The 10,369-nt window shown below is 44.8% G+C and overlaps 1 protein-coding gene across 2 annotated transcripts; it reads right to left on the bottom strand.

Moving 5' to 3' along the window:
* Nucleotides 1–2,172: 2,172 nt before the first annotated feature.
* Nucleotides 2,173–10,267, bottom strand: LOC113136834 (estrogen-related receptor gamma-like). 2 transcript variants are annotated; one of them, XM_026317935.1, is made up of 9 exons: nucleotides 7,852–10,267; nucleotides 7,346–7,524; nucleotides 7,002–7,263; nucleotides 6,474–6,627; nucleotides 5,006–5,122; nucleotides 4,694–4,801; nucleotides 4,450–4,611; nucleotides 4,094–4,366; nucleotides 2,173–2,906 (listed from the first exon to the last, which is right to left on the bottom strand). In XM_026317935.1, exons 2-9 carry the CDS (start codon nucleotides 7,348–7,350, stop codon nucleotides 2,668–2,670), a joined length of 1,320 nt encoding a protein of 439 aa, XP_026173720.1. In that variant the 5' UTR covers nucleotides 7,351–7,524; nucleotides 7,852–10,267; the 3' UTR covers nucleotides 2,173–2,667. The 2 variants fall into 2 exon arrangements, with proteins under 2 accessions (XP_026173720.1, XP_026173713.1); XM_026317928.1 differs by lacking the exon at nucleotides 7,346–7,524 and having other exon boundaries at nucleotides 7,852–7,952; nucleotides 10,227–10,267.
* Between the last annotated feature and the right edge of the window lie 102 nt (nucleotides 10,268–10,369).

Below are 10,369 nucleotides of genomic sequence, written 5' to 3'. Positions count from 1 at the left end.
TGTGAAGGGGGAGGAGAGGAAGAAAGGGGAGGGTTAGGGTAAGGTAGGGGAGCTCAGTGCACCGATGGTCCTTAGGCAGTCTAGGCCTATAGCAGCATAACTAAGGGATGGTTCAGGGTTACCTGAAGCCAGCCCTAACTACAACAACAGCTTGTTTCTCTTTCTCAAGATTTTGCTGTGACTCCTCTCAATTTTTCCCAGTGCTCTTTAGTGTCTAAACACAGTCAACAGAAACAGGCAGATAAATGACCTTGTTCCATCAGTTTCACTGCAAAATGTTCAGTGTAACATGCACAGCTCAAGCTATGTCAAAAAGGAACGTTTTAAGTCTAGCCTTAAAATTACAGAGAGTGTCTGCCTCCTGAACCCAGACTGGGAGCTGGTTCCACAGGAGAGGAGCTTGATAGCTAAAGGCTCTGCCTCCCATTCTGCTTTTGGAAACTCTGGGAATCACAAGTAGACCTGCACTCTGAGAGCGAAGTGGTCTATTGGGATAATATGGTACTATGAGGTTTTTAAGGTATGAAGGAGCTTGATCATGAAGGGATTTGTATGTGAGAAGAAGGACTTTAAATTCTATTCTATATTTTACAGGGAGCCAATGAAGAGAAATATGATCTCTCTTGCTAGTTCCTGTCAGGACTCTGGCTGCGGCATTCTGGATTAACTGGAGGCTTTTTATGGAGATACTGGGACATCCAGATAGTAATGAGTTACAGTAATCTAGCCTTGAGGTAACAAATGCATGGACTAGTTTTTCTGCATCATTTTGAGACAGGATGTTCCTAATTTTGGCAATGTTGCGCAGGTGAAAGAATGCAGTTCTAGAGATTTGTTTTATGTGTGAGTTAAAGGACATGTCCTGGTCAAAAATAACTCCAAGGTTTTTCACAGTAGTGCTGGAAGCAAGGGCTATGCCATCTAAAGTAGCTATAATATTAGAAAAGTTATTTCTGAGATTTTTAGGCCCAAATATAATGACTTCTGTTTTCTCTGAATTTAAAAGTAGAAAGTTACTGGTCATCCAGGCCTTTAGGTCAGTTAGACACACTTGAAGTCTGGTTTAACTGGTTTGTGTTAACAGGCTTAATAGATAGATACAGCTGGGTGTCATCTGCATAGTAGTGGTAATTAATAGAGTGCTTCCTAATGACATAGCCTAAAGGAAGCATGTACAGGGTGAACAGAATGTCCTAGCACAGAGCCTTGTGGAACTCCATAACTAACTTTTGTGCATGTGGAAGGTTCATCATGGACATGAACAAACTGGAATCTGTCTGATAAATAGGATTGGAACCATTTTAACGCTGTTCCTCTGATACCAGTCACATGCTCCAGTCTCTGTAATAAGATGTGGTCAGTAGTGTCGCAGTGCTTTTTCTGTACTATGATGTGCTCTAAATCCAGATTGAAAATCTTCAAATAGTTCATTCCTGTTCATTAGGACAGTTCATTCAAATAGTTCATTCTGATAGCTGCTTAGCAACAGCTTTTTCAAGGATTTTAGAAATAAATGCTACAGTATCTCACAGAAGTGAGTACACCCCTCACATTTTTGTAAATAGTTTATCATATCTTTTCATGTGACAACACTGAAGAAATCACACTTTGCTACAATGTAAAGTAGTGAGTGTACAGCTTGTATAACAGTATAAATTTTCTGTCCCCTCAAAATAACTCAACACACAGCCATTAATGTCTAAACCGCTGGCAACAAAAGAAACATCCTGTCTGAGAGTGAATATTCCAATATTCAATAGTTCCAGTATTCAGCTTTTTTCAAACTGTTTTCCCATTGGGAGAGAATGTTCAGATCCCATTTCAGCTTTAACTATGTCAGCGTACTTTCAGCTAGAAACGGATCTGATGACGTTAAGCTGTTGTATTCAGCTTTTTATATTAATTACGTTTTTTTTTATTAATTGCAGTTTAAGTTGTTTGCTGTTTTTAGGCCTTTTCATTTTTAAATCAAAACATTTTTAATGGTACCTACAGTTGGTTGGTGACTCTAAATTGCCTGTAGCTGTGAATGTGAGTGTTTGTCTGTCTCTCTCAGTGCATGCTGGGATTGGCTCCGGGCCCCAACCTTAAACTGGACTGGTTGAGTCTGCATGCCTGTGAGCATTTGAATCAGTGCAGTAAAAAGAATCACGAGACGAGTTGATGGCCTTTTCGCAGCAGGTTTTATTAGTAGTTTGTTGACATTGGACTGTTGGTGACATCAGCTGTCCAGTCCAAACACATGACAGCTCCACTCACGTGTTAGTGTTGGTTTAGTGGCTCCAGCAGTAGCATCATTTAGCTCCTCGTTCATGTGTTTGGCTTCGGCCTCTGACTAATAGCTGATGGTTTCTAAAGCTTTGCGTGGACTGAGCTGAACTTGGAACTGGACCCAGAGTGGAAACCTGAACCTGGGAGCTTTTCCATGTTTGAAGATAAACTGATCTGATCAGTGTCTTCATGTTTCGTGCTCCTCAGGCTGTTCCTGGTCCTGACCTGCAGCAAGTCTGGTCATGAGTCCTTCATCGCACTGTAGTATGATGGGACAGTGACGGACAGAAGACAACGAAACTAAGTGCTCATTGTGATGGACTACGTCTCTGCAGCAGGGTCACTCTGGACTCCATCTTCAACCTGTGGCTCTGGTCTCTGACAGACAGGAAGTGCTCAGGCCTTGGCATCCAGCATCTCCAATAGCAGCTTGTGGAGCGGGACGCGGTGGTGGTGGTGCAGTCGCAGGAAGGTCTGCACAGCTCTGTCAGCGGTCTGCCGCAGAAGGGGGAGGCTCATCAGCAGCCGGCCCGCTCGCTGCTGCTCTCTACGCGATGACTCGTACTCCTGCAGGGCCTCATGCAGCTCGTCCTGAAACCTCTGCACCGAATCTGGACAGTCCACCGGGTCGGCGTCTGGAGGGAAGACGGCAAGGACACAGTGAGTCCAGTTAATACTGAAGTACAATGTGTACTGTAGGTACTTATAGTATTTCTGTTTGCTTCTGCTTGTTACAGCAGTCGTTCCCAAACATTTTACTGAACTGATTTTTACTGAAAATGATTGGAAAAGACCACAAATAAAATACTGAAGCTCAGTCACAACAAGGAAATTTATCAGCTGATTAATATTCACTGTCCCAGAAATACATTTTAATAAAATTAGAAGTAGTAAGTGCAGACCCCACTGTTCCCGCCAAATCTTGCTCAAGATCCACAGCATAAAGGCACTGTCAGCCCCGTGGTGTTGGGTCCTGATGAATGACTCCCAGTTTCATTCCAGTGCATAGAGTGAGTCAGAGTAAATACTGATCTGTGTGTTTCCTGTTACTTCAGTGTGGACAATAAAGTCCAGGAAGGTCCAACCTGTCATTAAGGACTCACGAACGATACCGCCTTATGCCTAATTAGGGTCACGGGGATCAGCTGGAGCCTATCCCAGATCTCTCTGGGTGAAAGGCAGGGGTACACCCTGGACAGGTCACCAGTCCATCACAGGGCCACATAGAGACAAACAACCTCACACACTCACACTCACTGCTATGGGCAATTTAGAGTCACCAATCAACCTGACATACATGTTTTTGGACTGTGGGAGGAAACCAGAGTACCTGGAGAAAACCCACGCAAGCACAGGGAGAACATGCAAACTCCACACAGAAAGGCACCTGATGGGTTTCAAACCAGGAACCTTCTTGCTGTGAGGCAGCAGTGCTATGTGAAACATCTTCAACAACCTAAACCAAGTCCAGCTGGAAACTTCAGCTCTCTAGATGTTTATGAATTAAATTTATTGACAGTCCACAAACTAGGAAAATGCAGGAAGCATGTTTGTGAAGCGAAGCTAACGTGGCATCAGGTGCTGTTGCATCAGGCATCATTGTGGCTGTAATGTGACTTTCAGTCGATTTCTTTGTGTTGATTTGAGAGGTAAACTTTGAACTCTGGCAGTCTACTGTCTAAATATTCTTACAGATGTTAGCTTTAAAAATGCCCTTCCATTATTCAAAATAATCCTGGTCAACATTTACGGTGCTAATGCCTGATAAGCAGGACCAGATGGACACAGTTCATAGCTCAGGAAATGAATGTAATGTGTTTACCAGAGTTAGCGAGTGCCATGGCCTTCAGCGTCACCACCTCCTCGGGGCTCAACTTCATCACCTCGTATTTAGCCGTCAGGTGACGCAGCACCTCGTACAGGTCAGCCAATCCAGCGGCTTGGCACTGACCCTCATCAAGCCGCAGGTTCCTGGCAAACACAAGCTCCTCCCTTGCTGCTCCCTGTGACCGCCATGCCACGCCCACCAGCAGCGCCTCCATCCAGCCGCTCTGCAGCAGCGACATCTGGTCGACCAATGAGAGTCCAGAGAAACCTGACGGGGCGGGGCAAACTATGAATTTATAGATACAGACACAGCAGATCTTTGTTTCCAGAAACCTGCCTCTTCACATGTACCTGGGATCTGTTTGGCCCAGCCAATCAGAACCAGCAGCTCCCGGTTCAGTAGGTCACAGAGGGTCAGCAGGGTCCGCAGGCTGCTGTCGTTCGTCGATTCGTCCTGATTGGCAGCGAGTGGGGCAGGCTCCGTCAGAAGCAAATGAGGAATTACTTTGTTTCCTAAAAGAGGCAAGAATTAAATGACGTACAGACTCCACTATCACATCCGAATAAACCGATGCTGCAAACCGTGAGAACTCACTGGTGCCACCACAGGGACTGTAGGAGCTTCTGGTGCATGAACTCAGTCCAGGCTCCACCCGCCTCCTGTACTTCTGCCGTCCTCCTCTCACCCGGTCCATACGAACACCTGCAACACACAGAGGGTTTTCACCTGTCATTCTTTCACAGCTCTCTGTCCCACTCCAGTTTTCATGTCCGTTTGCTCATTTTGAAGTTTTTGTGTCTGTGCATTCACTTAGTCTTTTTACAGCAGTGTTGTGCTTGTTGTATGTCATCATGAGGAGATAACAATCAAAATGCTGCAATGACTCATGGGAAGTGCCTCACGTACCCTCCTTCATCATCCCGGCCCGGACACATTTCTGGAAGCGACAGGCCTGACAGGCTTTCCTCCTGCGCTTGGTGATCTCACACTTGTTCATCACTGGACAACTGTACTCAATGTTACCTAGGTAACCACAAACAACCTTATTTACAGCAACATGTCAACAACAACAACAGGAAGCCAGATGCCTTCACATGGGTCAGAAAGGATACCAATAATCAGTTTGTTACTAATGATGAATCCAAGTTTGTGTCATTTCACATTGTTTGTTCTGTGTCTGTTGTCATCCAGCCTGTTCTCACAGAAATCTATAGTCTGTCCAAACGACCCACCCCCACCCCTACACACACACACACACTGCAACTGTTTATTAGGGCTTAAACTGCAGACTCTTGGTAACAAGATATTGATCAGGGAGCCTGACAGCTGGTTATCAGCCTGACAACACACTATCAAAGTGTTTTGGCAACTTGTCACAGTTTAATAATTCAATTCAATTCAATTTTATTTGTATAGCACCAACACACAATACAAATCATCTCAAGGCACTTTACAAAAACAAAATCCCAACAAATCCCTTATGATCAAGCACTTGGCGACAGTGGAGAGGAAAAACTCCCTTTAACGGAAGAAAAAACCTCCAGCAGGACCGGACTCATAACATGTTGCTAGGTAACATGGACACAGTTGGTCTGATAAACCTGAGGTCTGTAGCACAAAGCCAGTCCTGCTTGGTCTGTAGATAATACATTGTAGATAGGTAGCTAATGTAGATAATATATTTTTGGAGAGCGACACTTCATTTAACAGCAGCAGCCAGTAATTCTGTATGTGTGTGTTACTGATCCCAAAGAAAGAGTCAACTGTTCTCTGGGCTAGACCTGGTTTCTGACAAAAATCACCAGCTGCACCTACACTGATTATTGGTAAAGCAAGAAAAGCTAAGATTAACTATGCTGATATAAGTAACTGTGAGTATTCACCCTACAACCATAACAAATCCAAGAATAATTATATAGAACCTCATTCTTTGACCTAAGAGCAGTAGAATGATGCTGAATGTTGTTTACATCAATAATAAAATACATGTAAAGTTTTAAGGCTCCAGCAGATCCCCGTGACCTTAGTTAAGGAACAAGTGGGTATAGATGATGGATGGATGGATGGATGGATGGATGGATGGATGTAGAGTTCTAAATTACACTAATTGAAATGAAGTTCAAGCTACAGACCCCAAAGATTCAGCCTCACAGGTTCCACAGTGAAACTTAAAATGCTATGAATTCACTGATGAAATCTGTTTCCACACTTTTGGTGTCAGATAGTCTGGGCCTCTCTGCTAATATCAATCAATCAATCAATCAATCATCTGAACCCTGGGAGATGCAGCTGAAGTGAAATAAGCAGCTGCAGTTTTCACACACTAATCAATGCAATGAGTGCTGCTGTACTGATTCATTAGCACAGTTCTTACCTTGTATGGTTCTCTTGAAGAACGCCTTGCAGGCCTCGCAGGATGCCACGCTGTAGTGATAACCGGAGGCGTGGTCTCCACACACCTGACATAGCCTCTTTGGCCCCACAGGGCCAAGCGGCGCCTTGTAGTCGCCTCTGAGGACGGAGTCGACCTGCAGAGAGGAAATGCAACCTGTCTTATACATTCTAATGGCCCCACACACAGCCCCGCCCAAAGTCCACCTTTACAGCCTTTAATTTATCCCTCAACATAAATACACAATCGATGTAGACACATTAGAAAAAACTGATCGATAACAAGGCAAAAACAAGACACATCAATAACAGCAGACTGATTGAGAGGACATGGTACTGTAAGGCCCCATCTCAGTGTGTTGGAGAATATTAGACGTCTGGCTGGGTATAGAACAGAACCAGAACGTTCTAACTGCCCTACATTACAGGTTCTGACAGAAACTCCACAATAACCTACAGTATGTGTGTTGGTCTTGATAGACAACAGTGAGGTTCATTGAGGCTTCGTTACCTGTGCTGAAAACGAGTTTGAAAACCTCAGCGAAGCCTCAGATACCGTGGTGCTGCCTTCGACACTTCCCCTGCTGGAACTAGATCCTGTTGGGGAGTCGGGCTCTGGGTCTCCACACAGGAGGCTGCAGGAGGAGGAAGAGCCCGGGCTGAGCAGGAGGAAGGCCGGGTGTGAGGGGCTGAGGGACGGCCCCGAGTCCAGGGGGACAGAGGGACTGAGGGGGGAGGAGTGGAGGAAGGAGGCCGGTGACCGAGCTTCAGCACTGCACGAGGAGTGAGATTACTCAGTGATACGTCACCATTTTCAGAATAAAAAACAAGTTCTCTTTGTTTTAAAAGTCTCACTTCATGTCCAGCTGCCTTTGTGTTCCTGCTGACTGTTTTCTACACAGCTAAACCTGCCATGTTCTGTTTGGATGTTACTGAGGAGACACCAACAGCAGCGTCAGTGTGTCAGGACTCTTTCAAGTTCTTTCATTCTTTGTTCTCATGCCCAGTGCTGGTCATGGTGCTCATATCCTGTACTGCAGTAACAGTAGAAAGGACACAGTTTATAAGTCCTGAATTCAAATGTTATTGCAGTAAAAGTACAAAAGTACCATCATCCAAATGTTAACTACCTTATATACTTCTAATTTGAAGTACTTTCCATACTGCTGGGTATCTTGGGAATTTCCCACCAGGGATCAATAAAGTTTGATGATCAGACTGTATTTTGTTTGATTGATCTGATTCTGGCATCACATAATTAACAGGAAAAAGTACAATATAGTTGCTGCACATTAACAGGTTGTAGGAACAGAGAGAAGCATAGAGACAAACAGGAAGTGAATAAATATGGGTTTTCTCACAGCTGTGGGCTGAGGAAGTGACAGTCGTCAGGCAGACAGATATCCTGCAGCTCCATCATGACCCAGATCCCAGATCAGCTTCAGCAGGTAGACACTCAGATCTGACAAAATCCAGCAACAATCAAATAAAAAGCTGCTTCAGCAGTTCTCAGCGCTGCGTTCACAGAAAAAAAGAGGTTTCTGAGGATACTTTGAGGTCCAGTGGAAAAGTGGGAAACAGTGAGAAGCAGTTCTGGAAGAGATGAAAACTTTCCCTGATCTGTTGTTTCCTGCAGAGTGGAAAGAAAGACGGATGGATACAGGTGGAGCTCTAAGGCTCGGAGACGTCTGTGGTGTTATTTATCTCCTGTCAGCACAGAGAAGGGGAGGAAGCAGCCAATCATCATCCAGGACTGACTTTTTCATTGTCTATCATCTGTATTGATTTGGACAGACAGATGTAGGCCACGGCTGCCCGGCACTCCTCACTGCAGTGTTCATTGGCTTTTTTTGTTAAAAATGTTATGACATGTTAAATTTTTCACTAATCCCACATGAATTTATCTGTCTGCACTGATCAATACCACCCCCCTTTTGTTTGTCTACCCCCTTCAGTGTGGTCATGGCTTGTCTCATACATCTGAAGCATATGAAGATGTATGAGAAATATGTATGCATATTTAGGTTTAGCTTTAGGTTACCCTGTGCTGGAGACAAACACATGTAGAAATATTTCAGGTTTGTGTTCAGGTCAGTGACACCCAGCAGGCTGAGGATTAACACACACCTGATGCTGTGTGTGTGTGTGTGTGAGGACGCTGATGCAGCATTTTCTTACACAACAAGATGTAAGAAGCGAACGCCCTCCAACAAAATCTGACGCTGAGACAGCCGTCTCACCTACATCTGCTGTTCTGTAAGATTCACAGATGACTGGTCTAGAGACAGGCCTGCAGGCCTCTCATGTCCTCAGCTCTACACGTCAAAACAAATCCAAACTTCTCTTTAGTTCAGAGACGTCTGGAGAATGAGTTGAACTCCTGTTTGTCAGAGTCTAGGTTCATTTTCCAACAGGAAGTGGTAAAACTGGAACACCAGGAGAACAATTTCAAGTTTTTGTTTTGGAGAAAAAAGCCCTAACTCATCATGAAAGCTTAAAGTTGAACAGCATTAAACAGATTACAAGATTCAGAAAGAGGAAAACCAACAAACAGCTTCTTAGTAAATTAAAAACAGACTCACCAGTATCAGAGGTCTAATATCAAAACTCCCAAAACTTCACATGGAACACAATCTGCTGAAACCTGTCAGCACTTTGCTGCAGGACAGTCTGTGTCACTTCATTACTGCTGACACACTAAAGATTTAATTCACCTTTAATTAACACACGGCTGCTGGTAACACTGGCCCCACAGCATAGGTGTGTGTTATTTAAAGCTACTTTATGACTAAAGCAGTGAAATGATCCTGGAGTGCAGGGATAATCTGAGTAAAAATATCCCGAGATGAACGCAGTAAGTCTGGATTCACACGCTCAAATCCGACTGTGAGCCTGGCGGCTGACCCACTCACCTGCATCCAATCTGGGTCAGTGCTGCTTCTCCATCCTCCGGCAACAAACAAGCAATGGCCTTCCTCCATGACACCCGCAGGTGGTCTATGGCAGAAGGTCATCACATCGCCCTCGCCCCACACAGCAGCCAACGCAGATAAAAAGAGTTTGTCTTTTTTTACTCAGTTTGCTTCTTTTTCTACATCATTTGTGTTTGTTGTCGGTCGGTAGAAATAAGAAACTGGTTTGAGTCTTGACGTCTGATGTGGACTAAGTGGTCCTGATCAGTTCTCCTGGAGACTTTGATGGAGTCTTACCAGTTGGGGGGGACCTCTGAGTGTGACATGTTCTGTAGACGTGGACAGCTGAGTGGTGACAGGAACAGCTGTAGTTGTGAATGAGGCCTGTTCTCTGTGTCACAGTGAAAGCTGATATTCCGCTGGCTCGCACTTTCAGCCTCAGAACTGGGTGAACCTGTGTAATCCTGTTAATGCAGCCCAAGGGTGGAGGTGTGTGTGCTGCGTGTCTGTGTGTGGGCGGATTGGCCTACAATGGAAAGTGGCTTACAGGCCTGGCTCTGCATAAACAGTGCAGGCATTAGGGTTATGGAGCCAGGTGGAAGATTAGAGAGGGTCGGCATGCGAACATCACCCTGAGGTGATTCAGCAACAACAAGCGCTTAGTACACAAAGCTAGTGTCATTTTGAGTCTCTTTCTGATCACTGAGTCTCTTCACATCTGCCTGTGTGAGTCTTTATGTTACCATCATGAGTCTCTTAGGAGTCACTTTGTGCCTCTTTTTGATGGACAGCTTGAACACATGCACAGCCTGGATTATTTTTACCTGTCCTCCCTGCAGACTGACAGTAACATCCTGTCTCTCCTCCGACCAGACTTTTACCTGCAGGTGTCGGGATTTGAACCGGCAACCTGCACTTGCTGCTTCTCACATTCTGCTCTCTGTCCTACACACCAGACACAAACCAA

This window comes from Mastacembelus armatus, chromosome 13 (genome assembly GCF_900324485.2).
Source record: "Mastacembelus armatus chromosome 13, fMasArm1.2, whole genome shotgun sequence".
Classification (NCBI taxonomy): Eukaryota; Metazoa; Chordata; class Actinopteri; order Synbranchiformes; family Mastacembelidae; genus Mastacembelus; species Mastacembelus armatus.
Note: the sequence above shows the minus strand (reverse complement) of the source record. Positions and strands in the feature narration are given on the sequence as shown.

Excerpts from the sequence above, each read along its gene's own strand:
- LOC113136834 (XM_026317928.1), bottom strand. The coding sequence starts at position 7,910 with ATGATGGAGCTGCAGGATATCTGTCTGCCTGACGACTGTCACTTCCTC. Across the intron at positions 5,123-6,473 it reads CTTCAAGAGAACCATACAAG|GTAACATTGAGTACAGTTGT; the intron begins GTAAGAACTGTG and ends GTGGTTACCTAG. Across the intron at positions 4,802-5,005 it reads GGCCGGGATGATGAAGGAGG|GTGTTCGTATGGACCGGGTG; the intron begins GTACGTGAGGCA and ends TGTGTGTTGCAG.